The sequence below is a fragment of the Paramisgurnus dabryanus genome, chromosome 11, assembly GCF_030506205.2.
Source record: "Paramisgurnus dabryanus chromosome 11, PD_genome_1.1, whole genome shotgun sequence".
NCBI lineage: Eukaryota > Metazoa > Chordata > Actinopteri > Cypriniformes > Cobitidae > Paramisgurnus > Paramisgurnus dabryanus.
In genome coordinates, this window is record NC_133347.1 from 11438180 (window position 1) to 11466008 (window position 27829).

At 39.1% G+C, this 27829-nt stretch overlaps 2 protein-coding genes across 4 annotated transcripts in view; both read right to left on the reverse strand.

Annotated features, from left to right (window-relative positions):
• The window catches only part of LOC135729247 (uncharacterized protein C1orf21 homolog), a 33333-nt gene extending 19368 nt beyond the window's left edge, over positions 1-13965 (reverse strand). Inside the window, exons 1-2 of one of the 2 annotated variants that reach the window (XM_065246759.1) lie at positions 13812-13965; positions 4151-4274 (exon numbers count right to left, since the gene is read on the reverse strand). In XM_065246759.1, the coding sequence (XP_065102831.1) occupies positions 4151-4241 (91 nt within the window). In that variant the 5' untranslated portion in view covers positions 4242-4274; positions 13812-13965. Of the gene's footprint in view, positions 1-4150; positions 4275-6866; positions 7082-13811 lie in introns of those variants that run through there. The other variant, XM_065246760.1, reaches the window with a different exon arrangement.
• Positions 13966-14410: 445 nt separating this feature from the next.
• edem3 (ER degradation enhancer, mannosidase alpha-like 3) lies at positions 14411-27680 on the reverse strand. 2 transcript variants are annotated; one of them, XM_065246754.2, is made up of 21 exons: positions 26500-27680; positions 26371-26416; positions 24645-24745; positions 24303-24342; positions 24078-24190; positions 23788-23938; positions 23489-23623; positions 22972-23077; positions 22769-22866; positions 21405-21530; positions 21232-21315; positions 21041-21124; positions 19809-19933; positions 19499-19673; positions 18160-18305; positions 17875-18019; positions 17341-17532; positions 17054-17219; positions 16481-16666; positions 15859-15906; positions 14411-15609 (listed from the first exon to the last, which is right to left on the reverse strand). In XM_065246754.2, exons 1-21 carry the CDS (start codon positions 26625-26627, stop codon positions 15332-15334), a joined length of 2673 nt encoding a protein of 890 aa, XP_065102826.1. In that variant the 5' UTR covers positions 26628-27680; the 3' UTR covers positions 14411-15331. The 2 variants fall into 2 exon arrangements, with proteins under 2 accessions (XP_065102826.1, XP_065102827.1); XM_065246755.2 differs by lacking the exon at positions 15859-15906 and having other exon boundaries at positions 14417-15609; positions 26500-27679.
• Positions 27681-27829: the final 149 nt, after the last annotated feature.

A 27829-nucleotide genomic window follows, 5' to 3' on the forward strand; every position in this document is an offset into this window, starting at 1 on the left:
TAACCATGGAAATGGAGTCTTCGGTTGTGGAAGAACCATCTGGGAACAACACAGACGCTGTATTCCTTAACATAACATTAGTAGGGCCCTATAATTTCCGCGATCACGGAATCGCGGACGGAATCGGGGAATTGGCTAATTAACACGGAATCTAGTATTAACGCGGAATTTTACATATTTTGAATAAAATTACGTTTTTGAGTAGGAGATGAACGTATGTCTAGGGGAAATGCAGACCGGGGAAGTAAATCTGGGCGACACGCCCCCTCCCGTCGTTTCAGAACCCCTCCAAAACACTGAAACCATGGCGAAGCGGCTCTCCATGACTCTGCTTTCGTCAGCGAAAAAATTAAGAAATTCGACGCTAAGCACTTAGTTGCGAGCAGGTCTCAAATGACTTTTATGTGACCGGAGAACTGTTATTTTGTAAGTTTTGTCAACACTCTGTTCACGTTGAGCGCAAAGTAACATGTACTCTTTCATCCATGTCTGTCTCACTGCACCTCTCACACGTGCACGCGCTCATGCATCTGTCCGAATCCGAACACAAATCCTCATGTATTTGTTCAGTTTTATGCATTTCAAGCGAGCTGAGGCAATTTAACTATCCCTCGCATTTAAAATATAATCATCTGCATCATGGCGCAGCTCTCTGTCTCTCTTTCGCTCGTACGTGCAAAGAGCTGCGTGCTCATGCTGTCCTAAGTCAGATCACTATCCTGTGTATGTTTGTAAAGTTATATGCATTTCAAGCGATTGTGTATAAAATATGGATCGCGTTCCGCTGGATTGATGTGTTTAAGGCACTTCTGAAGGCACCACTGCTTTGACACCTTGTTGTAGCCTCCGGCAACAACACTAAACAATGCATTGAATTGAGTTGTGTGTGCGCGCGCGCGTGTGTAAATGCGTCGTTTATAGTCATTAAGTAATCCAGTATCCAGTTTTTCCCCAAATCATTTACATTTTAATCATTAACATTAAAGGCACACTCTTTTTATGACTAAAATAACAGTAAAGGGTAAAAAAATATAATTGCCAAAAATTTAAACGGATAAAATGGAATTTGCAAAAATTTAAACGGAGAAAACGGAATTTGGGAAAAATAAAACGGAATTTGGGAAAAAATAAAACGGATTTTATAGGGCCCTACATTAGGAATGTGTGGTTAAAATTTGTTTTTCAAGAAGTTCCAGCTCACGTGGGGAGTGTTTGTTTACTTTGTGTACCACGGATTCATTCAAAGAAGCCACAAGTCAATGCTGGATTTGCAGAGAGACTGTGATTAAAACCACCACTAATACTGGATCTGACAAAAATGACACAGCAGTATACACAGTAAGTAAAACATTTTACTTTATTTAAGATAATGTTACTGCGTTTCACTACTGCTTTAAGAGATGTCCTGTTGTAACATCCGTGTCTAAACACGTGTTTTTTAATTTAATAAAAACATTAAACGATTAATAAAGTTGCAACACTTAACAATACGACAAAATCACTACAAAGTTAGTGATAAGGAAGGACTTACCAGCCGCAATTTAGATTCTGATGCCTGCTTACTGTATTGTACACGGTAATTTAGTCACGTCGAGTTTAAAGTTTTGTTTCTAATTTACTATACGGATTGTCATTTATGTGTATCATCTTTAGCACTTTTGTGGCTCAAACATATATGTGTTCGTTCGGCTGCTATTTTTACACACCTTAATGTTTTTAAAACACTTCCCCCATATGTAATGACAGGGAAATAAAATGTTTCTTAATAAAATAGATTGAAAAATAAATATGGATGGACATTAAAACTTCTAAAACAACAAGTCTGATGGTGGTGGCCTAAGACTTTTGCACAGTACTGTATATGTTCACATCACAATTAATGGTGTCATACATCTTACCCATATGCTATGCCAAACAAAGCCAAAGAGATTGTAAAAGGTAGGAAACAGTGCATAAGAACAGCTCGGGTAAATGGGAGGGTGTGGAAAGGAGTCAAAGAACTGGAATGGAGACGGCCCTGTAAAGAAAGGAAGGAAATGAGGAAAGTGTGGCCCTGAGAAGAACGACAGATATGCAAAAGGGAGGGAAAAATGTCAGGGGAGGGAAAAGGAGAGCCTATGATCCCACGTCATTCACTCGACCGTTCCCCTCCATCTCACATGCTCTGAACCCTTAGAGACAGAGAAAAGAACATGGAAGGAAGAGAAAGAGACAGAGAGAAGGTGGGTGGGTGGTCACTGGGGGTTATCTGTGGATTTTTTGACGTTTTACCCCTCATTCTTAAATCTTACGTAATCTCACACATCGTGCACAAAGTGTTGCTGTTATCCAAACCCTTTAAAACATATTTGCAGCCTCTCTCACACACACACACATGAAACTTACACAACACACACTCGCAACAATGAGTCACTCACTCCAGCTGATAATGTTATCCTCTCTAACACACACACACACACACACACGCTTGTTGGCACAGATGTAGCTGCCAGTCTGTACATAGGCAAATGGATCAGAATGAGTCCCTGGAAAGATGCATCCAAGAATTCCCGGAATGAATTCACTTTCTCAAAACATTTAAAACGTTTCTCACAGCTTGGGCATAAATGAACAACTTGAACCGTCTCTGTGACTGTTGATACGTTTCTGTTCTGCTTAAAGTTTAGTTAAATCTTCAATGATTTCTAAAAAGTAAATAAAAAGTATTTTTGAACATTATTTTGCTCCCCTTCTGGAGCACCCATAGATGTGATTGTGAGTTCCAGATGTGCCCTTGTGTGATATATTTCTCTTTATCGTATCCCTTTTTTAGCAACAAACATCTATTTTATCCAGACAATCTCATATCAGATCTCCCATCTAACTCAATAACAATACAAACCTGACTGCAAATGATACTGATAGAGCCTGTTAACCACACCAAAATATTACATTTAGCTTTCACATAGGAATGAAAAAAGACTTGAATAAATTTTGAACAGCTTTTGTAAGGTACATACATACAAAAAATATTTTTTGTATGTCGCAAATAAAAATTACTCAATAAAGCATCCCACTCATCCTACATAGTATGCAAGATACGAATCAGTGCCTCCTAATAGTACTAAATTGTAAGACAGTGGTGCCTGAATGATACAGTTTTAATCGACTTTCAAAGTACTTTGCATCCATGTACATTTTTTCTTTTTTGCTTTAGTTTACTATTAAATCCAATAAATACAGTATTTGCAAAGTATAAAAGGTACAAAGCTACAACAACAGGCATTTTAATGTACTGTATGAAGAGTTAAGCAATCGTAGACTGGTATCTACAAGTGTAGACTTCACCACAAAGCACATACTATTAGTTCATAGTACTGGGAGAGTAGCCAAAACTGAAACTAAAAAGCACACCAACTGGCTCAACTATCAATAAAAGCCCATAGAGATTCCCAAGGCTTCCCACGGAAATCAGTCTGATCTCTGCCCTGCTTTCCCTCCGTGTTACCACTTGACAGACTGGTGTTCATAGAAAAGCTCTAGATCTGATTGGTGGGTTTTTAATTAGCTATTAAAAGCGTAAAGACACCTGTTTGGTGTGTTGGTATTCATAATAGTGTAAGCGAAAAAGAAATCCCAAACATCTCACTTAACATACTGTGAAATCCAAGCAAAAGTCTCATAATCTTAATGGTTACTTGTTTCACACAAATGTGTACCTTCCAGTGGCGACTGGTGACTGCTCATCATCCGAGGGGCGTGTTAATTCAAAATATGTGTTCGGAATGTCATGTGTGTTGGTTGTGTTTTCAAAATATGTGTTTGAAGCGTCATGTGAAGCATGTGCATCTTGTGTTTTGTCAAAATAAGTGCCTGCTGCACATGCGTCAAAACCGTTTATGATAAAATGTGAGTATCTGGCAAACACGAGCATCTCTTTCATCATAAACCCTTTAGACCATTCTGCAGCAGGCACTTATTTTGACAAGACACGTGATGCACATAGGATCTCTCGATGCGCAGAACACATATTATGAAATTACCAACCACATGCATGATGGGCTACTAGATACATGTTGTAACAAACTTCGCATCGAGCGCCCTCAAAAAAGTTGTCACTGGCCGCCACTGAACATACAATGCTGTGATATAGTGTGTGTGTGACACTGACCACTGAAGAGGTCTCCGTTGCTGTAGGCTTTGCTCCGGCCCTCTTCGTCGGTGGGCACAGCCGACACCTGCTTAGCCGAGGTGCAGCCCATGGCCTTACTCCTACCCCCCTCTCACCATTTCACCTGAGAGAGAGAAAACATATTTAACAAGAAGGCAAAAACATATTAAAACTCATCATAGCAGACTGGCAAAACGGTTGGCTTCTTAAAGGAATAGTCTACCCTTTGCCATATTAAACTATGTTATTACCTAAACCTAGACGAATTAATACATACCTATCTTTTTTCAATGCGTGCACTGTACAGCGTGTTTTGAATGTGTTAGCATTTAGCCTAGCCCCATTCATTCCTATAGTACCAAAAAAAGTTTTATTTTGTGGCACCATACTTACTGGTATAACTCTTTAAATAGTTGAAAACACGGAACTGTTTGGTGGCTTCCCTGTTTGGTACCATAGGAATGAATGGGGCTAGGCTAAATGCTAACACATTCACAACACGCTGTACAGTGCACGCATTGAAAAAAGATAGGTGTGTATTAATTTGTCTAGGTTGAGGTAATAACATAGTTTAATATGGCAAAAGAGTAGACTAATCCTTTAACACTCTGCTGCATAGCTGTTACGTACTACCGATCACAAAAGACAGCAGAAAAAGAAAACACAACTGAGATGAGTCAAAACAGATCCAGACATGCTTTCTCTCAAAGCCTGAAGCCTTGCGGATTCCTTGTTTTACTCATTACTTACGACTGACCTTTGCAGAACGTCTCCGAATTGAACCAGAGCCAAGGCCGATAGACACGGATAGACATTCGAAACAAATTCAGCATTTTCATGCTTAAAGCTCATGCAAGGCCTTGTTTGTTGAAATGCCTTTAAAGGGCCAAAGCAGGTTTGCCAGCATTTCGAAAATGGAATCGAATGAAAGAGCTTCCCACCATCTGAACAGTTAAAGAAACTTGTTAACATGCTACTAAAAAAGTTAGACATTATGTTATGCCTAAGTAACTAAGGTCTTCCTATGGTTCAATTGGTAGACCATCGCATTAGCAACGTAAATGGCATGTGTTCAATCCCCCAAACTAAATGCACTGTAAATTGCTTTGGATAAAAGCATCTACCACATGCTTTCTACAACAACAAAACGACACAGCTGCTTAAAAGGTACTTTCTGGCAAATAAATGAATTTTAACACCATTTCGGTGCTGATGTGGAAAAACATCAATGCGGAAAAGTAGTTACCATCTGTGAGGAGCAGCAGATGTGGTGCATTTACTAGACAAGGTAATCTGGCAATTTTACTGCAATTTAATGGCTTTCATGTATAACAGTGGCAACGAGATGACAACATCCATCTCACATGGGACTCAAAGACCCTGTGAACGCAAAAGAGGACAAAACAGAGGAGAGGAACATCAAAAAGAACCGGCGGCGGCTCCTCCTCTCTTCTCCTTGTTTGAAGTTGACAGGAGGGGCAGTGTTTACAGCTAAAGCTCTGCCTTCAGCGGCACGGGTGCAGGACAAAGCGCCAGGTGTACAGGCGAGAGAAAAGTGTGCCTGTGCACACACACAGGTCTGAGCTCTGCTGCTAGTCCTGAGCAAACAAGATCTTCCTGGAGCATTTTTTGTCCAATCTATTCAAAACAGCAACACCCGAAATTCATAATTTTTTAACCACTTGTGCCACTACTAACACGGGTTTGAGTTCAATATGCAACGTTCATTTCTACTTTTTTTTACATGCATGTGGCAAAAAAAATTCCAGTGTGACCTTAGATCCACTTTTGTTTATGTGATCCCGGGACTTAAACCGCTGACCTTTGCCACCGTTGGCACAAGGTTCTACCAGCTGAGCTACGGGAACTCTTTGGTTACCTAAGAGGCAATGTCTCTTCACACCTCTTATGATGACAGATGTAAACACAAAGCCATCTGGACACCTGTGTCTGGTATACTTACTCTAACACAGAGAAAATGCTTACGTCTGTGCTTCACAAAAGCGGTGCACGCAGATCACTGACTTGATATAAATGTGTGTGTGTGTGTTTCTAGACAGGTCATGTGAGTGTCATTGGACGTCATTATCCAGATGTGTGTCACTAGGACATTCGATTAAGTAACTTAAGAGCTGAACTGGTAAAGCATTGTGTTAGCAGCAGTGCACAAAGTCATGGGTTCGATTCCAAATGATCACAAATACTGATAATATGCGCACCTTGACTCGCTTTGCATGTAAAACATCTGCCAAATGCATGTAAACGTAAACATGAACACCTTCATTCTCTAGTCGTTCAGACATAAACACAGACGTACTTTCGTAACACCTGCTTAAACAAAAGTACTTATGACAATAGACATAATTGACTAATTTGTGACTAATAACCTACTTTTTAACCATCAGCCACAAAAAAGCACAGCTATCACACCTATTCTTCAAATCAACACGAACACATATACACACACGCAATAAGTGCACATCCTCAAACAAGCCGCAGGGCTCAGAGCTGTCTAAAAGCTACCGCACGCTCGCCTTGAAAAACAGGCTAATCGGGAAAGCATGAGAATCATGAGAAGCACCAGTCCTTTGAATCCACAATGGGGATGTCACGATCGCCGGACCTCTGCTCCGAGGTACCAGAGAGACACATTCATTCATCTGCGCCTGTGACCGGGCAAACAGGGCAGCCACCCCTCGCCGTAATATTTACTTACCCACAACGGCTGTAGCATCAAGCCCTCCGTCACTGTTTAAACAGACCATCAGATTGACAAGCCTGCCGAATCCAATGCCAAAGCACACGCAGTAAACTTCTCAATGTTGTCTAGGCTATCTTAAGACTAAGCTCTCTTTCTCTCTCAGTTTCGTTCGTTCTTACTGTTAAAAGCAGGGTGAGTGGCAGTTTGGGGGTGGAGAGATGTTGAAATAATACCACTACTGTTTAAGTAGGGAACTACTCTCTAACCAAAGAGAGAGAGAGAGAGAGAGAGAGAGAGAGAGAGAGAGAGAGAGAGAGAGAGAGAGAGAGAGAGAGAGAGAGAGAGAGAGAGAGAGAGAGAGAGAGACAGAAGTTCTTGAAACACAGTGGTTTGGTTAAAGGTCGCTAACTGACTGAGAATGAGAAAAGAAGTGAGCAGTTCCAGTCTTATTTATGTGACATTTGCAGTCAAACCATGAAATATAACTTCACGCAGTTATATTTAAACATCGGTGTATATTTTCCAAAACATCAGGCAAATATCTATATATATAATTTACAAGTTTTCTATTAAAGATGAGGGAAACATGCATTCATTATAGATGTGCCAAAAAATTACACGTTTTTGGGAAACAACATACTTTCTAGGAATTCTGTGAATTAAAAGGCACGAATCAAAAGCAATAGTACCAAACAAATAAAGAAAGGATGGCACTTAAAAGAACATTTAATATTTATTTTATTTAAATTTTTGTATGTGCATTTATGAGGAAGAAACAACGCTATACTGTAAAAAAAATTGCTGTAATTATGCAGCTGGTTGCCAGTAACTTACTGTAGAAGATTAAGATGAAAAATGTTTAATGTTCATTTAACTTTGAACAAACTGTTGCCAGTAAATACCAAATGTAAAATCTACAGTAAATAACTGGCATTTATACCAGTATTACCCAGCAATACTTTTTTTTTTTACAGTGAAAGGACATGACATTTCTCCGTTATGGATGTGACCATTCTAAAATGACCTGAAAGTTCTGATTCCCGATTTTACATTTCCTTTGGTGTGTAAGTGTGTATTAGTACCCCCAAAGTAAACAATGATGTGAGTTATCGTCTCCAACATAAATGTCTTTTCCTGGATACAACAAACACACTGATTGTAGGCAACAGTTTACTTCCTGGGATTTGTGATGTAGAAAAGACCGACATCATCATAATTCCTCCCGCTTCGGACTTACAGCCTGTATGTTAACTCCTTTTAGCATTGCATTGTGCGCAAATCTTTCAAACATGGTAAGGAGCGTCACATTTTCGGCTGATGTCAGACGTATTCAGACCAATCACAATGTACAGATTAGCTGGCCAATCAGGGATACAGAGCTTTTTAAAGTCTGTGCGTTTCAGAAAGAGAGTGAAATCTGGAGCTACAAAAATGTGTGTTATGTAGAAAATAATGTGTTTTAAACCACGCGAACACGTTGTATTATATCAAATACACAAAATAAAGTTTTAAGCAATGAAATAGGTGCGCTTTAAAATTCCGGTAAAGTCAGATATTAAATGTGCTCTAGCCATTGTGTTAGGGTCGGGGACATGTGCGGTTGCTAAAGTGTGTCATCAAGCCACCGTTTTAGGTCGCCTAAACATCCTGAACTCAGAAAATGGTGATAAACTGTTTGATGATCTAACACTATAATTCAGTAATAACTAGTGTACAGTCTTTGTGCCGTGTTTCAGCAATACATTTCTAACATTTATAATGTGTTTAGAAACAATTTTCAAGATTGACTTTACAGGGACTTTAACTATGGAAAGTAATTTTAAAAAATGTGTTAAAACTTTAACAGAGTCTTTGGATGAGTATTTAAACCATCCCAGGGCTCAACACAAATAATTTTTTATACTGGCCCGTCTCACATTTAAAGGAAAAGTATATAGGATTGTGGGCAAAACCAAGAGGCTGTTTACACTTGGCCAGGTGTAAACTGTGTTCAAAAAGTTTTGAACGGGTCCACTTTCGACCACTTTCAACCACATCCAGAGGTAGTCGAAACCACTTTCAATCGGAACGCAAATGTGGTTGAATGTGTTCGAACAGCCACACGCGGCCTTCTCTCCGCCCATTTATCTAATCTGAGGTATTAAACACAAGTTTTACGTCTTTTCTGACTTCTGGGGTGAACATACGGTGAACAGCGCTATTTTTAGCCTTTCATTGATAAAACTACTGCGGGTGTTCTCCGTAGTTTCGTTTTGAAAGCATGAAAGTTGCGCAATCCTATTTCATCAATTGCGCTGAAAATTCAGAGAAAGCTCCAACATATAAACGTACAAAACACTGTGCAGCATGTATACTTGCTAAACAAGCAGCGGACTCTGACATAATATTAGTTTGCGTCCATATAAACTCATAATTACTCCCACTCGCGTTTTAATGACAGCCCACCGACTCACAGACCACCACCTCACAGTATTCAGGACGGAAGCGGTCGAAAGTGGACAAAAGAGACGGATTTAAATACCAGGTGTAAACGTAATGTGTCTCTCTCGTCCACTTGTGATCCGATCGATGAAAACACATCTTAATACCAAGCGTAAACAGCCCCTAATATTGCAATCACAAAACTTGTGGCTAAAACTGGTACTGCAATCACACAAATGATTTCTTAATGTCTAGTGACATATTAGGGCAATTTTATGATTAACTGATATATATTTCTTACATACTGTTCCTTTAAAAATAATTCAAAAGTCAAAAATATTTGTATACATATACAACAGACATGTTCCAATGAAAAAAGGCTTCCAACTTTTCTGCTTTACCTGTAAACTGACAAAAAATTGTACAAAATGTTGCATCTTTTCTTTCGTTGCGTTTTAGCAAAGTAAATGTCTGCTTCCAAGATGTTAAATAATATACATTGATGAAAATATATTTCAGTGACTGAGGGTGAAGCACTGGCCGGAACGTCTCTCACGCTTGCCCCGGGCCACCGGGCAGTCCTTTATGTTGAGCCCTGCATCAAATATTGACATCTGATATTTCAGTATGGTTAAAACCATACTTTTTATTGTAAAGTTGACATTTGCATGCCCAAATTGTTGAGAAATTTTTTAACCTGAATAGATTATCCTGAAACAACCTTTGGGTTACCAACCTACATTCATGAGTCATATGCAAGAGTCAATGACAGTGAGATCAAGAGATCATTCGAGACATCTCCCAGCACATCAAACTTGGTGCGCTCTCTTGATATTCAATATCTAGATATGCAAATATGCTTTTTAACAGCCCAACAAAACAACAAGCGATGCAAAAAGAGCTACAGCGTTTCTAATTTTCAGGGAAATTAATCTTTGAATGGCTTAGTTGGAGTTGTCTCTGGAGATTATGCCAGAATGGGAACATGCCTTTTATAAGATAGCAGTTTGAAGGCCACAGTATAAAACAAACAGTTTATAAAACCAATGAAAAACATATGAAGAGCTGCAGATGCAAAATTCGCTTAACGCCACTGTCAAAAATGAGATAATGATATTGACAGAACGCTCTAGCCATGTATTATCGCATCAAATACTTTTGTTTCCAATCTGCTTAATCCCGGCAGGCCATTTAGAAATAATGGTTTGTTGGCAGAATCCATTAAACGCCACAGTGATTTTTTTTTAGGAAAGTCCTCCAAGTGCACGGAATGGAGTAACTGGGAGACTTTTGTGTGTAATTAAGGGGTTTTGCTGTGAAAGACAAATCTGTTTAATATCTTTGAAATGACATAAGTGACATTTGTAAAAAAATAAGGCATATCAATTGACTAACCTTTTCATTGGTATAAAAGTGAAATTACTGAACATAAACATAAGAGCCCGATCAAAGATGCTTATTTACAAGAAAACGTCTTGTCACGTTGTACCACCCAAGGATGTCTCAACCGTGCCTTTATCTGACTGGCTAAAACAGTGACTTCATCCCAAGGCAAATGATTTGTGCCTGTCGCCTCTACTGTATATATGTGTGAGTCTATGCCACTACTGTCAGAAAAGGACCGAATGACTAACCCTAACCCTAACATACTACAATGGAAGATTACCTTATTTTTTTATATATCAGCATCTTAAAAACAATACACCTTTGTATTTTCTTCTTTATGTGATTACTAATAAGCACCATCCTTCCTCTAGTAAACACACACACACACACACACACACACACACACACACACACACACACACACACACACACACACACACACACACACACACACACACACACACAGGGCTACAGCTTTGTGGAAATTAGCTCAGGGGTCAGGTCTGTATTTTTCTGTATCCATCTTTATTAAGCTAACAAGCGCCTTTAATTCAGTCTATAAATATTCATTTCGAATTATAAAACCATCTATTATATACCAATTCTAGGCCTGCTACAAGATAATTGCTATGCCTGTTTCCTGCAAGTACACACACAGATTCATGGTCTTCGTAATGAGCTTTTGAAAGTCTCAAATTGAATATCCCTCCCACTGTGCAAACTCATTTACATCCCTTAACAAAATGTCTACTTATTCAACAAATTTAAATAAAAGGTCAAAAATGTCATGCCTTTTTTAAAATGGGACCAGAGGTAAACAGGGCAGTTATTTAAACATTTAAATGAGCGTAGTTGCCTCAGCATGTAAGTGAGATGGCACCCTGATGATGTGATGGAGGACCTCCACATTTGACAAAAGCAGAGGAGATTGTTTGATCTGGGTCATATCGAGACAGTTATCAGCGGTTAGTCACAGGTACCCTTTAACCTGACCACCTCTACCCTGTGGAAGCTGGAACAAAAGTATCAACCTCAAAAACCACCTCTGAACAATGAAATCCCCCTCTTGTTGATTTCGCGTATATTTACTTTAGTTTAAAGAAGTACCACCATAATACGTAATTGCATTGTTTAAATGTTTGTAATTTTGCAACTACAGAAATAGTTTACCCAAAATGAAGGTTCTGTCATTCTAAATATGATTCATTTTAACAGGACATGAAAGATGATGTAGGCTGAATGCTAAAGATTGAGTCACTATACAGTTTGACTGTATGGAAAAAAGCATTGTTCAAAATGTTTCGGCTTGTTTTCCATGGAGAAAATACAGACATGTGGGTTTGGACAACATGAGAGTGACTAAATGATGGTAAATGATGGCATCTCTTAGAAATTTCCTTTTGTTCTTATAGATAAATATTAGGAGCATTATGTTCTCTGTTACTTTAAAGAATTAAACAATTAAAATATACAGCACATATACAAACATAATACTTTCATTTTTAAAGCTTTACAGCCTCTATATCATTTCATGTTCTTATCATGATTCAGATAAACACAGCTTGTGCTCCAATAAAGAAAGTGAGTCACATATTAAATGACAAAGGTGAGCAAAATTTGACAATTTTCCTTTACATCTGGCAGTCAATTTTAACTTAGTGCATTCAAGTTATATATTTACTTGCATGTGTGTTCCCTGGTAATCGAACCCATGACCTTTGCGCCACTAATGCAGTGATCTACCAGTTTTACTACTACATAAAACACCATATATATGAATATATTTCTATGCATTCCACACTATACTGCACAAGAATAATTTAGATACTGTAGGTCCAAATCAAAAGTCAGCATCTTAAAAAAACACACTGCCACAGGAAGACCTCTCGTAACTATGGTAACCTCATCTCATAGTGATGTCACCTTGACATTGCATCATACCCCTGGATAGCTTTCCTCTGGTCCCATGAAGCGAGCGGGATAAAGTAAATAAAACAGGCACTAGAGGAGGTGCATGTGGAGAAGTGACCGAGAGCAGAACCCACCGCCGCTATTAATAGCCATTCAGACTCTTCAGTCACCAGAACAAAGGCCATATGTGCGCGCGGAGCATCACGGATGAGAGAGAGACAGATGGAGGCGTCAGACTGATTAGAGACAGAAAAGGGCCATTCACACCAATAACAATTACTATAATGATGATGACTACATAGCGTCCACACCAGGACGATAACGTGCTAGGACGCGCGTGCAGTCTCACATTTTAAATGCGCGTGCATTTTAAAATTTCGAATGGATTTTGATTGGCTGCCAATGTTATATAGTTTATCAGTTTCTGAAAAAAAGAGCGGTGAAAGTGATCATCACAACACACGCAGGTTATTTTAGTCTTAAACATGCCCACATGACAAAATACTGTAGTAAACGATAGTATTTTCTATTTTAAATTCTATTATAGTGTTTTGGACCTTACCATAGTAAATATATACATTAACAGTGTAATTATTGCTATACAGTTTAGGAAATACTACAGTATTTTTTCATCTGAGTGGGTACGTTAAGTGCGCGCTAAAAAGTTGAAATACGTACTGCACATTATATACAGTGACAGAACGACACACAGCTGTGTCCAGCTGCGCAGCCGTACACAGAGGGTGTATTGTCTGCGTGCAGGACAGTTTTCTCGAACGCGCGCGCACACACGCGCCTGAGTGCTCGCATGCCAAACCAGGTGTCTTTTTGTTTTCACAGCGTTCACGGCTCCATGCTTCAATTAAAACGTTTCACATCTACAGATATACATGATAGAAATCTCACACAAACATCTCTCTTGGCTATTCTTGTGATATGAATGGGTTTTCTGAATTTTATCAAAATCCAGTGAGCTCCAAACCTAAAAGGATTTTGGGCACCATAGGACACCCCAAAAATGTTGCGACCATGGCGCCTTGATTCATCAAAACACTGGCCCACGGTTCAGAGATCAGTTCAAATCGACCATGCACAATAAACAGAACCAGTCTGGCAGAAGGAGCAAACCCTGGGTCGATTCGCTAAAAACCAACGAGGAAAATCGTTTTGCATTTAAGAATAAACCCTGAATCAACGCAAAATCTCGTTCAAATGCATTTATATGACCGCTGAAACACTCACTTATCAGACGTGTCCCGCTCGGTCCACTGGCAGACGGGAAAAAGCGCTGTGTGGCTCCAGTGATGTGGACCGCTGCTTTACAGCGCACACTACTGATTTGCCCACAGAAGCGCAGCCATCTTGCTGAAGCCCGTGTGACAAACCAACCACATGCCTGAACGTAAGAGGGGAGGAACTAGTTAAATTATCCTAAAACATTTCCCCAGTTGCATGTTTTGAAAAAGGTTCTTCCCAATAAGCTAATGCTTTATTTTTTTTAAAAAGATAATTGCAACTTATATTGATATATATGTATACTTAAGCTATTTTTATATTATTCTTTTATATACGAATATGTATAAAATACTTTTATTCTATTAGTTAATAATAATAGTCTAACTACGTTTACGCTGTAGTGGCCTTGTTCTTTTGTTGTTGTTTTATTTAAAGGTTGAAATTTATTTATTTACATAAAATATGTCGTGGTGTTCGACTGTGTGACCGTTAATATGCAACATCCAGAAAAGGAAAATGTTGGAAAAATAATTTTTTTTAAGGATTGTTCTGATACACAGAAAACAAAATAATAGCTGTTTAATAAACTACAAACACGTCTGAATACAAACCAGCTTAAACTGGAAAAAGCAATCATGTATTTTCTTTGTTCCCATATGCATGTCTCTAGAGGTTTCGCCTGATTATGTCTACCTTATTATTCTTACAATAAAACACGAGGCTTATGAAGCAACATATTAAAATTATTCATCAATTTTATTGAGTTTATCACGTTTCATGCCCACGGGCACGATGTTCCAGTCTAGTTGCGCCCTCTGGCGGCCCTTTTAGAAATGCTTTGTACGCCATCCTTGTAAAAAATCTGTCACTTACGCACAAAGCTGTCATCCCTGGACCTTTAATGCTTCTCTTCAAAAGACAGACCTCTTTAAATCCTCAAAAGATAGACTTTTTCATAAAGTCATAAACTGGATTGAATGTATAAGACCATTAAATACTTAATGTGGAAGTCAGAACATCTGACTTGTTCTGCAGGCTTTCATTTTTCTTATTTTGAAGGCTGATATTCAAAGCAATATACATACAAACATTCAACCATACACATATATCATTCCATAAGGGTCTTATTTCCTTATTTAACTGCCAATTAAGACGCTGTTAATTAAGACCGAGTATGAATCCTATTGCGAATAAAGCAATTCATCACAGTTCAACCAGCCATTAAACGAATCAGTCCTTCAGATAATGAATTTAAACCTGCACTTCAGTAATCAAGCAATTGGGAGAAGGAAGACAAAAACAAGACAACAGTAGTGATGTGTGTGCACACGAAGGGAGAAACAGAGTTTTTTAGTCTTCAGTTAAAGTTAACAGGTTGAATCAGAAATAAGCCCTGAGAACTGGCCGTAGAAAATGAGCTCTTTGAGCCGACATTCTTAATCATCCTTGTCCGATATATTTCTGTACATGGCAAAAATTATTTGTTAGTCTGTGACGTACTAAACTGTCGGAGATGAATGGGAATGTCAAAGCTCATCCTTCTCCATTTGCTTAAAGGCTTCTAAGTCCTCCTGCCAATCGGCCATAAGTGAGTCCACCGATCGGCTACTCGAATCTTCATCCACCGCAGGGTCCTCCCCTACGTCCATGGAGACATAACTGCTGAGCCCCTCCGCCGATTGAACCGTCTCCTGCTCTTCGGCCGCCTGTTCCTGAGTAGTGACTTGTGATTGGTCGAGAGGTTCAGGAGAACTGTGGTCTTTCTCCTCAGTAGAGCAGTCCTCTTCCTCTGTGCCATCCGTACCTATGATAAAAGAAGTTTGGTTATAGCCAATAAACCTCAAAGTTTGATAAAAATCATTGATTTAAAAAAAAAAATTCACATTCATTTCAGTCTTTGATATTGCCTTAGTCAATATTAAAGATATCAAGGTTATATTTTTCTTTACAGTAAATAGGTTTAGCTGGGTTTCACGGGCAGGGTCACAATTTATCATCTTTATTATAAGGTGGGTTGGAAGCACAAGAGGAAAATCACAGAATTGGTACTTACTGCCATCCAAGAGGGCGCCCGGAAGGGCTTTCCCTTTGAATATGGCTTCTTCTCATCCAAGAAAGAAAGGAAATAAAAGAAGCATTGAAAAGGGAGAACAGTTACAAAAAGAGGAAAGAGAAAATAATCCGAAAGGAATGAAAACACAAAAGACACATGCACCACCTCTCACCCTTTCCTGTAGTTACATCGTATTATTTTATATCTATACATCACCTCAGATGGCTAAATGACAATCATTAAAGGGACACTCCACTTTTTTTGAAAATATGCTCATTTTCCAGATCATTCCAGATAGAAAAGCGCAACTTTTAATTTTCTGTCGGTCTTAGTACACGATGTAACTACACAAGAGTAAAGTTTTAAATAGGAAAAATATCGAAACTCTTTGGTTATTTTTTAGCTTGATGCTAATGGTCTATTCAGATTCAATGGTTGGTGCTAAGCTATGCTAAAAGTGCTTGCGCCAGACCCGGAGATCAACTGAATGTATTCCAAAACGGTAAAAATCAAATGTTTAACTCTAGAGGAGCTGGAAAATGAGCATATTTTTTAAAAAGTGTAGTGTCCCTTTAATCTTATACCGTCTCATGTTTTTGCTCCGTCTTGGGAGGTATCTTACCTCTGCTTCTTGCTTTATCACTAAGCAGCACCTCCACCTCCCTGTACTCCTTTAGAGCCTCCAACAGGATGTTGCCCTCTTTGTGGAAGAGGAAGAGGAGTGGCAAAGTGACATCATCAGTGTTCCGCCCATCCCCTGCCATCTGGAATAATGGAGCTGTGTCACTGCTGCTGCCCTCGTTATCATCTAAACAAAAATAATGAAATTAAAGAACATCACACTATTAAAGGCATTACTTTGTACTGTACAAGGCCAATTTTTTTTGCTGTTTTGAATGAATTTACCCCAAAAATGAATATGAATGAGTTTCTTTATTATGTTGAACACAAAAGAACATATTTTGATAAATGATGGTACATTTCATGGTACACATTGACTTCCAATTGTTTTTAATGTTTAATGTAAGTCAATGGGTATCATCAACTGTACTTACCATCATTTATCAAAATATCATCTTTTGTGTTCAACAGAATAAAGAAACCCATACAGGTAAATGATGACTGAATTCATTTTTCGGGTGAACAATCTCTCTAAGCATTGTTTCCAAGACTTGACCGGTGTAAAATTTCTCACCGATGACGATGCCTCCGATGGCCCCTGCCTTCTGAATATGCCTAGCCTTCTCGGCAAACATGCACTGGCCCCGCTGCAGCAGAGCAATGCGGCCAGCCACAATCTCACCGTTACTCAACTCAGAACAGCCGTTGTAGGGCTCCGCTACAGTTACAAACCCACGCACCTGAGGGAAAAAAATGAAAAGAGGATACAGAATGTATCATGACTAACAGAAATTCACACCCCTTAGCAAGAACATTCAACAAAAACATCTGAGAGGTCAAGGTCACAGATATGGTATTTACCCCAGAGATGCTTTTGGAAAGATCTACTCCGAACTGTGCAGGGCCTGCGGTCAGTACCACTCTACCAAAAAAGGGTTGGGAGACAATCTGAACCGCTCTGGGGGGAAGCTGTTCTTTCTGCTGCTGGCTGGAAAGCTCCATCATCTCCTGCATGAACCGCATGCCATCCTCTGCAGCAACTGCGCTCACAGCCTGCGGAGGATGAGAGATGGGGCATGGCATTACTTTTGGATGGTAACAGAGATTGATATAGGCCAAAGTGTAAAGGCCCTGATAGCTGTGATATAATTTTAAACAAAATAAAATTATGTTTTGGTGGCTCGAGATCATGATGTAATAGGTGGGTGCGAATTGGAGCGCCACCTACTCTGACACAAACATCTATTTCTTCACCAAGTCCAACAAAATGTTAAATGGTCTCTCATTTGTAAGTCGCATCTAACAAACTAATACATTTAAATGTGAATACAATGAATGCCTAAATATCCTTAATAAATCCGTAAATATACAGGACGTGCTTGATCTGTGTGTTACCTGTGTTGCATGCTGAACAAGTTGCACTCTGCCATCCTTTAGGTGAATGAGACTCACACCCATCCGTCTCAGCAGCTCAAGGTGTTCAGGATTATTGGCCATGAAATCCTGAGCCCTCAATGGAGGACGGACCGTACCAGGATCTCTGCAGAAAAAAGAGAGAAGGACAGGCAGAAAAATAAATTGATGTTAAATCCCTGACTCAAAGTATGAGCAAAAGAGGAAAAATAAGGCTTGTAATGCTCTATTAATATAAACACAGAGCAGATGGTTTAACTTTCTTACCGGTTGAGTGCCGGGCGTGGACAGCTCTTATCTACAGCACTCCTGATTGGTTCACGAAGATTGCGTGGGAAGGCAGGGTCAGGAAAAAGAAGGCGGGTGTTGGGACAAGTCCATTCAAAATTTGAGTCATCAAGCTCCTCTACAGGCTGACGTGGTTGGGAAAACATATTTTAATTAATTAATCAATTAATTATTATTATTATTATTAAAAAAACAGAGCTCCTCTTGGTAAAAGTTTCCTAAAAGTGAACACTATGCTGACTAGGTGTTATAGTGTTGTAGTAATGCTCCTTTCACTTGCTAATATGATCATATTTCTATATGAATTACTGGACATGAACAGTCTCACAAGTTGTTGTTATTACTGGGAAACTGATATCATTTCAATTCCAGTGTTTCCAAGTTGTGTGGCCTATAAACTTTAAAGGGCTAAAAATGATATTAAACCCATGATTTACTCACCCCCAAGCCGTTCGAGATGCATATGTCCATCATTTTTCAGAGGAACACATTTTCAGTTATTTTAGAAAATGTCTTAGATGTTTCAGTTAATCAAATGTAAAGTTACAGGGTCCACTCCTTCAAGTCCAAAAAAAGTGCGTCCATCCTTCACAAAAGAAATCCAAACGGCTCCACGATGATAAACAAATGCCTTCTGAGGATAATCTGCACGGTTTTGTTGTAGAAATATCCATATTTAAAATTGTATAAACGAAAATAACTAGCTTCTGGAAAAGCCACCATCTTGGTCGCGTCCGCATTCAAGATGAGAGCATACGCAGTTTACAGAGGCCCCCGCCCTCCGAATTTGTCATACGTCACTAAGAAAAGTGCGTATCGGTACACTACGCTGATACTCTCTCCTGAATACAGAGAAGTCTAAGATGGCGGCATTACCGGAAGCTAGTTATTTAAGTTTATAAAGTTTTAAATATGGATATTTCGACAACAAAACGGCGCAGATTACTATCAGAAGGCCTTTGTTTATCATCGTGAAGCCGTTTGGATTTATTTTATGAAGGATGGATACACTTTTTTAGACTTGAAGGAGTGGACCCCCTAACTTTACATTTGATTAACTGAAACAACTAAGACATTTTCTAAAATAACTGAAAATGTGTTTGTCTCTGACAAATTTTTGGCCATTTTTAAATCCCTTTAAACATTGAGGACGGGAGAGAGATCTTGCTATATTTTTAAATCTGACTTGTCCTCTACGATTCCTACTTCTGTAGTAATTACAACTTAATGACACAGAAGTGGGAATTACGAAATTTCTCATAGCATGTGAAGGCAGCATTAAAATGAGCAGAACTGTTATGGTGCAGAAATGCAATACCATATAGTCAATGACAGGGGGTGCCTGCGAGTTTGAGGCAGTAGATAGAGAGAGAGGGAGCAGATGTGCTTCGGTGGTAAAGACGTAGTCCTCCACATTAAAAGGCAAATCCTCCTCTTCAGCAAACAGCAGGAACAGGTACTTAAACATCTCCGCCAGGAAGAAAGAGTCCATGCTGAAAGAGTTGGTAAACAATTGAAGTAAAATAAGTATGCGGTGAGTCAGCCTGCTGATCCTACAACTTCTTTATTTACTAATATGCCCACTTTTTAATAATACTGCCCTTTTTTAAGAAAAGCAACATGCTTACCGGTCCTCGTGACTCCCTGTCCTCACGTCCTTCATAGCAGCAAAGCCACAGGGAACTCGAGCGTAGCGGTTTAGATTTTCCAGTATGGTCCGCCCGGCCTCTAGGTAATATGGATCTTTAGTGGCCTTCGAAGGACAAAGGAAATTCATAGTTAAAGAGATAGTTCACCCCCAAAAATTATAGACACTGATAGCCTTTCATTGTACAGCAAAAAAGAGCAACATTTTTAGAAGAAATGTCATTAAGGGTTAAAGGGACACTCCACTTAAAAAAAAATATGCTCATTTTCCAGCTCCCTTAGAGTTAAACATTTGATTTTTTCCATTTTGGAATCCAGTCAGCTGATCTCGGGGTCTGGCACTACAACTTTTAGCATAGCTTAGCATAATCCATTGAATCTGATTAAACCATTAGCATCGTGCTCAAAAATAACCAAAGAGTTTCGATATTTTCACTATTTAAAACTTGACTCTTCTGTAGTTACATCGTGTACTAAGACTGACGGAAAATTAAAAGTTGCGATTTTCTAGGCAGATATGGCTAGAAACTATATTCTCATTCTGGCGTAATAATGAAAGACTTTGCTGCCGTAACATGGCTGCAGGAGGCGCAATGATATTACGCAGCAGCCGAAAATAGTCCCCTTAGTATCTTTCAATAGCAGGGGACTATTTCAAGCACTGCGTAATATCACTACGCCTTCTGCAGCCATGTTACAGCAGCAAAGTCCTTAATTATTACGCCAGAATTAGTATAGTTCAGAGTCATATCTGCCTAGAAATCTTTACTTTTAATTTTTCATCAGTTTTTGTAAACAATGTAACTACAGAAGAGACAAGTTTTAAATAGGAAAAATATTGAAATACTTTGGTTGTTTTTTAGGGTGATGCTAATGGTCTAATCAGATTCAATGGATTATGCTACGCTATGCTAAAAGTGGTAGCGCCAGACCCGAAGATCAGCTGAATGGATTCCAAAACGGTAAAAATCAAATGTCTAACTCTAGGGGAGCTGGAAAATAAGCATATTTTCAAAAAAAGTGAAGTGTCGCTTTAAGCTGTAACTCTTACACTAGTATCGTCTTAAGAGTTTACTACAGTAAAGTACCGTAAAAGCATTTTGTCTTGACAAAATTAGGACACTACACCAAGAGCAAAGCAGGACAAAGTGGTCACATTTGCTCAATGTGATGAGCACCTAAGAAATAAATTACAAACATTGTACCTCCGTACCTTATAAAGAAAGTAGGTGCTTTCTGCAAACTCTGGCCGCAGAGGATGTTGGGCCCAGTGAACCCTGAAATCAGTGGTGAACGCCTGCAATAATTTATGAGAGGATAGTTGGGTCGTGAGGCAAAGCCAAGGACAGTTTGTAAACCAGACAATGACGACACTCGAACAGCAGAAAAGAGGATCTACAGTACCTCAGGCAGGAAGTTGTGTTTTTTGGTGACTTGATAAAGCATTTCGTGCGTCTCTATAGCTGGGCGGATATCGCCTTTTAACACCTGCAACAACAGTGAAAAACAGAACTTTAAAGTTAGCACATTCCCAACCCAAAAAATAGAGAGAGAGACAATACACAGTGATTTCACACCTGTAATCCAGGGAAAAAAGCAAGCAAGGAGTCCATCCAGGTGCGGGCTGGTAGTAGGGGTTTGTGGATATGGACATCCAATAGCAAAGGAGGTTGGCTGATATACTTCATTATGGATGCATAGTGCTGTAACATATACAAAACAAACAGAATACACTATTACAGATAAGCAGTTTAGGACAAGACATAGACCTGTCATATTCACGGACAGATGAAAGGTAAACAACACTTTTAAAGTATGCAAAAAAAGACTACGAAGGGCAAGACGATGTAATGTTGATGTCAAAATCTACTATAACGCATCTAGAATTTAACATAAAACAATAAAACCCACCGGGTTACTACAAGATTTGAAACTCACTTTATATTCCTTCATTAAAGAGCACATATTATTCCCATTTTACAAGATGTAAATAAGTCTCAGATGTGCCTAGACTGTGTCTGAAGTTTCAGCTCAAAACACCCCACAGATCATTGGTTATAGCTTGTCCAAAACGCCCCTTATTTGGGTGGTAGCAAAGAAGCATTGTTTTCATGTGTGTACCTTTAAACGCAAATAAGCTAAAGCTCCTCACTCCTTTGCCAACAGTCAGTGAGTGCTTTAGGTAAAAAATACATCTGACTATGAATACAGTCTGAGACAATAGTATCTTAAGGCACATTAGCACTACAATGTGCTAACAAACACACTTAAAAAAGCTTTTGGGTAAAATTAACCAGTAAGTCAGTGGCTGTGGGCGGTGCTTTGTTTGTGTGATGTCACATTACAAGGAAATCTAACAGCATCTCTAATAAGACTGCTTTGGTTTAATAGGGATTAAAAAAGAAGTAGATTTTTTTCATTGTAGGGTTGTACTACCAACACACAGTTATGTCCAAACACCTTGCAAAGTGGATTTTGCATAATACGTGCCCTTTAACTCTTTCCCCGCCAATGACAAGTTAATTCGTCAATTAAGAGAAAACAATTCCCTGTCAATGACGAGTTTTTCCGGCAATTCGTATTTCCGCTCTTACCCAACTTATAAAACCCAGAACAAACCCCTTAGGCCAAACAGTAAGAATGTTTTGATCATCGCTCTGAATCTGATCTCTACCAAAAGTCCATCACAAAAACGCAATTATCTCAGCTTTTCTTCAGTATTTTTAAAGAAACCTATCCATATTTGAGAGGTGATAAAAAGAGAACAGGTGAAGGTAGGATGAAACTTTTTTTTTTTAGAGAGTCTGTTTATATTTTCTGAAAGGCATTAAACTTTTGTGAAAATCATAAAAAATGTTGCAGCTGGCTGCCAACTGTTAAAAAAAAAAAAAAACGCTGGCGGGGAATAATTTAAGGTAAAACTTTATGAAGAGATACTCACAGTATTAAAACGCTGTAGAAATTCATCATCTCCTAGCAATATATAAGCCTTCATCAAATACTCATAATAGGAATCTATGCCTGCTCCAACCCCACTATCTGATGAGAAAACAATGACAAAAACATCACTATGTACAGTAAACTTTAAGTACATTTGTAAACACATAAACCACTGTTTTGGTTTTGTTTTTGTGTTAGGCTCACCCCTGCGCACCCACTCTCCAGAATGGATGTTGATGGTTGTTCCCACTAGATTACTATTCCTCTGTCTCTTTTCCCATAGGAAGTCCAGAGCTCTCCTGGCATGGGCCTGTAAACAATACATCAAAATGGCAACACCTAAATACTATGCTACATTAGTCATAAATCTATGTCATCACAAACAAAGAGAACATTCCTGTCCACAAAATGCTTTTAAAGAAAGCAACACGTCACGCTAATGTTTCCCATAGTTGTACAAATAAACTGACAGACAACACGGTTGTGTAATCATAAACTGTGTTATATGTTCAGCTGACTGAATGACTGAATGACAAACATTCCAGGAATCAACGTTAAATAACTGCATTGTTTGTTTGCTACGCAACATTTATAGTTACCCTGGTGATCTGCAGATAAACTTTCACTTTTAAATAGTTCAGAACATCTGAAACTTATATAAATCAATATCATTTGCTCAGTCTGAATCACATTTAAAATTAGATTTTTATTGATCCGTTACCTCAAATGTGGGGTCTCCGGTAAACCGGCTCAGGGCTGCAAATTCCAGGATGATAGTACCAGCACAGGCAGTGCAGGTGTCCGTTTCAGTGCCTGTACGGGTCTCGGGTCCTCTGACACCATAACGCAGATTCACCTGTAAATCATAATCAAATTGAAATATATAGAAACATAGCCATAGCCAAACTGGGAAGTATGTGGCATGTCTTGTTAGCTAGTATTTCATAAGCTGTCCAACAAGAATACAGACATATTTTAATGGAAATGGTTGCTTGTGCATGTACACGTGTGATCACTTACTCTAGGGTAAGGTAGACCACTGGTGGTGTTAAACGCAGGAAGCAATCTGAGCCCAAGATCTTTGGCCATGTGCAGCAGTTCATCCTGGTACCATAGCATTCGTCCGTTTTCCTTCTGCATGACGGCCATTGAGTGACCCCCCAGCAGTCCACTGAGAGAACACACAAGGTTTTAAAGGGATGGTTCACCCAAAAATAACCCTCAAGTTAAACTATTCCTTTAACTCAACCAAACAATGCACTGTGTTGTACATTCAAAGCACACAAAATATGATTTCTGGCATTTCTCACCCCAGCACACGAATATTGGTCTCAAATACAGACACCACGATGTCATTATCCAATCGTACGTCAGCCACTACCCTCCTCACTGCCTCTTCAAACTCCACCGTCTTATTTAAAAGCTGTGGGACATCAGAGTACCCGGTAAGCAAACATCCCTGGGTGTGTGTGAGTACACATGCATATGTGTGTGTGTGTGTGTAAGATTTGTGTTGTGGTTAAGGCGTTACTTACCGCAAGAGTGTCAAGTGTGTCAATAAGGGTGAGGGAAAACCTGTAGGAACAGAACACAGTGTCTTTTCACTGAATTTTCATGAATTGATAAACATCAGAGTGGCACCCGTGGATCTATAATTGAGGTGTTTAGATGCACTAAGATCCCTCTAAGTGCATCTGGCATGTTTTCTTGTAAATGGCCTGTGGCAGGGATTTTAGCGGATTTAAGCGAAGGTACAGCATTTGATGAACATATAATGCATGCTGAGTGCATTCAATTAATATCATTATCTCATGGAGGTGGCGTTTAGCGGCTTTTGCATCTTAGCTCCTCAATTTCTTTTTCATCTTATGACTTACTTCCCCAGGGCATCATCGATATCTCCTCGACTGGGCTCTAGTCCGCGCACTCGTCCACGGCAGGTCAAGGGCATCAGCTCATCCGCAGGGTAGGCGTGATCCTACAGAAAGAAAAAAGGAACCAGACAGTTATTCAGGGTTCCCACTCTTAAAAGGGACACTTCACCCATTTGCATTAAGCTTTGTTAGCATGTTTTTGAATGGTCGTGCATCATTTCCTCAGTTGCCGCTAAGACAGGAGAAATACAGATTTCAGTGTTGCACTTCCTTCTTTCAATGATGTAAAAATCATCACTTTTGCATCATTGAAAGCAGGAAGTACAATATATTTGTTGAGGGGTTGAGACTACAAACACCCCTTTTCTAGGTCAAGTAGGCACCAAATTCAAAATGTATGTCATATTTCAACTACAAATATGACACACTTTCATTAAAGATTAAAGGAGTAGTCCACTTTAGAAATGGGGTCCATTGACTTTTTATAGTGGGAAAAAAAATACTATGGAAAGTCAATGGGCCCCATCTATAAAGTGGACTACTCCTTTAATGTTTCTACGGGTGAAATGCTTCTTTAAGTCAAATTTCCTGACTTTTCCCTGACTAAAAAGCAAATTTTCCATTACACGTCCGGGATGCCGGCCCGTGAGCATAAAATATAGCTTAAATGCATGAAATGAATAAACAGTGCCAATAAACAGCTGTTTGAATTGTAGTCAGTGGAGCCTTTAAGGAATCGTATTCCTTAAGTCACAAGTTAACATGCGAATTACATTTTGATAAATAGAGCCTAAAATTTAAAGCAACAAACAAAAATCCCTGATATTGCATGACTTGTACAAAAAATATTTAAAATTTCTTGACTTTCAATGTTTGGAAAAGACCTTTTAAAATTCCATTCCAGAAATGATTTTCCAAAAATTCCATGACCTGTGGAACCCTGGTTATTAATTACAAGCTATTTTTTTTATTTATTAATGAAACAAGGTTGTCAAATTTGAAGCATACGCAGGCATATGTTAAAGGGTTAGTTTGTTCAAAAAATTAAAATGTTGTCATTATTTACTCACTCTCATGTTGTTTGCATGGCTGCAGCAGGCGTAGTGATATTACGCACTGCCCGAAAATAGTCCCCTGCCATTGAAAGTTACTAAGGTGACTATTTTTGGCTGCTGCGTAATATTATTGCGCCTCCTGCAGCCATGTTACAGCTGCAAAGTTCTTGATTATTACGCCAATTTGAGAGTGTAGTTCCTATCCATATCTGCCTAGAAAATCGCAACTTTTAATTTTCTGTCAGTCTTAGTACACGATATAACTACAGAAGAGTCAAGTTTTAAATAGGAAAAATATCAAAACTCTTTGGTTATTTTTTTGCGTGATGCTAATGGTCTAATCAGATTAAATGGATTGTGCTAAACTATGCTAAAAGTGATAGCGCCAGACCCGGAGATCAGTTGAATGGATTCCAAAACGGTAAAAATCAAATGGGAGCTGGAAAATGAGTATATTTTTTAAAAAAGTGGAATGTCCCTTAAACACATTGTTTAGTTTGCAACCTGTTCTGCCCAGCAAATTCTTTACAGGCCAATGAATTTAAAGTGTCAGATAGTACTAAACAAAACATTAAGGGCATGATGGAACGATAGCGGTAACAACCAGTCCCTACAGGATAAACCAGTATAATGTACATAAGAGACAATGCAGGTAATCAATACAGTGTACATACCATGTAATTCTGATAAGCATGGTCAAACATTTCCACCACTTGGTTCCTAAGTAAAAGCAAAAAAGATTGTTAGGACACAGATCTCAAGTTATGATGTACAGGTCAACTAGTCTCTTACTTTCCTCTTACCTCAGTTTGCTCTTCTCCTCTCTTCCCATGGTCTCAGACAGCCTGATGGAGGTTACCATAAAAAGCAGCAGCCAAAACGCAGGCAACATTGTTGGAGAACCCAAACGAAGCATCCACAATCCCAACATTACTTTAATCTACAGGCGTGACCATTACAATGATAAAGACTACGCACCAATACACACAGACACCCTAAGCAGGTGTCTGACAAACTCTTTGCTGCCTCAGATGAGTCGGCCCATCATTACAACAATTTAATGGCAAGAAGATTCAAGGCAAATACAGTACTTGCTTTCTAATACTGAACAGTTTTTGCTCTGTAACTCTTAAGCTCTTATCTAAACGTCTTGCTTGGATGGATGCAGCTCTTGTGCATTTCTGAGATGCTTTTCAGGTTAACAGTGTCTGGTAAAACTTGACTGATCTGACTAGTCAAATTTTTCTGACTTTTTTCTTTTTTGCTGGCCAGCCAACTGCTGCTGTCTCCCTTGCCTGTCACCTTGAAAACAAGCTGGCATCCATGTGAAACGTTGTCATGCTACCCTCTTGATCATCAACAATAACAAGACTACATCCCTACAGATCACCAGCAGAGACAGGCTCGAAAAGGGCTCCAGATGGGACCATGGGAAAAGATGCTTTGTTGTTAGGAGCAACCATCACTATGGGAAACACGATCGCCAGTTTCATCCAGAAAAACATAAATTCACTCTCTCAGTTAATCTTAAAGTGGAAATCTTGGATCAGCAGCTAAGAGATGTCCCAGATTGTAAACGGTTTCCAATACAGTCTCGGTTGTAAACAAATTTAAATCGCATAGGATATTCTTTTAGCAAAAATCCTCCAGAAAGCTGCCTGCTGTCAAGGCGATCTGCTGAAAAAATATGAATTAACCGGGCATGCTTTGTTGTTAAGCTCACCGGCTAACACGTCGATGACAGCTCGGCTTTTACAACAGCAGTTATTTAGCAAGAAACGTTGATGAAGTAGCACAAAGATCATCTTAAATCTGTCCTCCAACAAGCCATGGGTGAGCACGATGTTTATTCGCCTTCAAAGCAGCGATAAATAAAAAAATATCCCGTACGAGGGATCCTATGTCAGGTGTAGTAAAAAAAGGGTCAGGGTTCTCTTTTACAATCGACTAGTAGTGAGTGAGTGATGATTGCCCGACTGACGAAAGACCATAGGCAGACGTCAACATCCGCATCCGGGTAACACCGAGTACACGGCACGCCCCACTGAAGGATTCTTGTGGTTTAACATGTAAATATATTTTTTTTTTTACTTTACCCAGTTTGTGTATATCTATGTTAATTTATGTGAAATT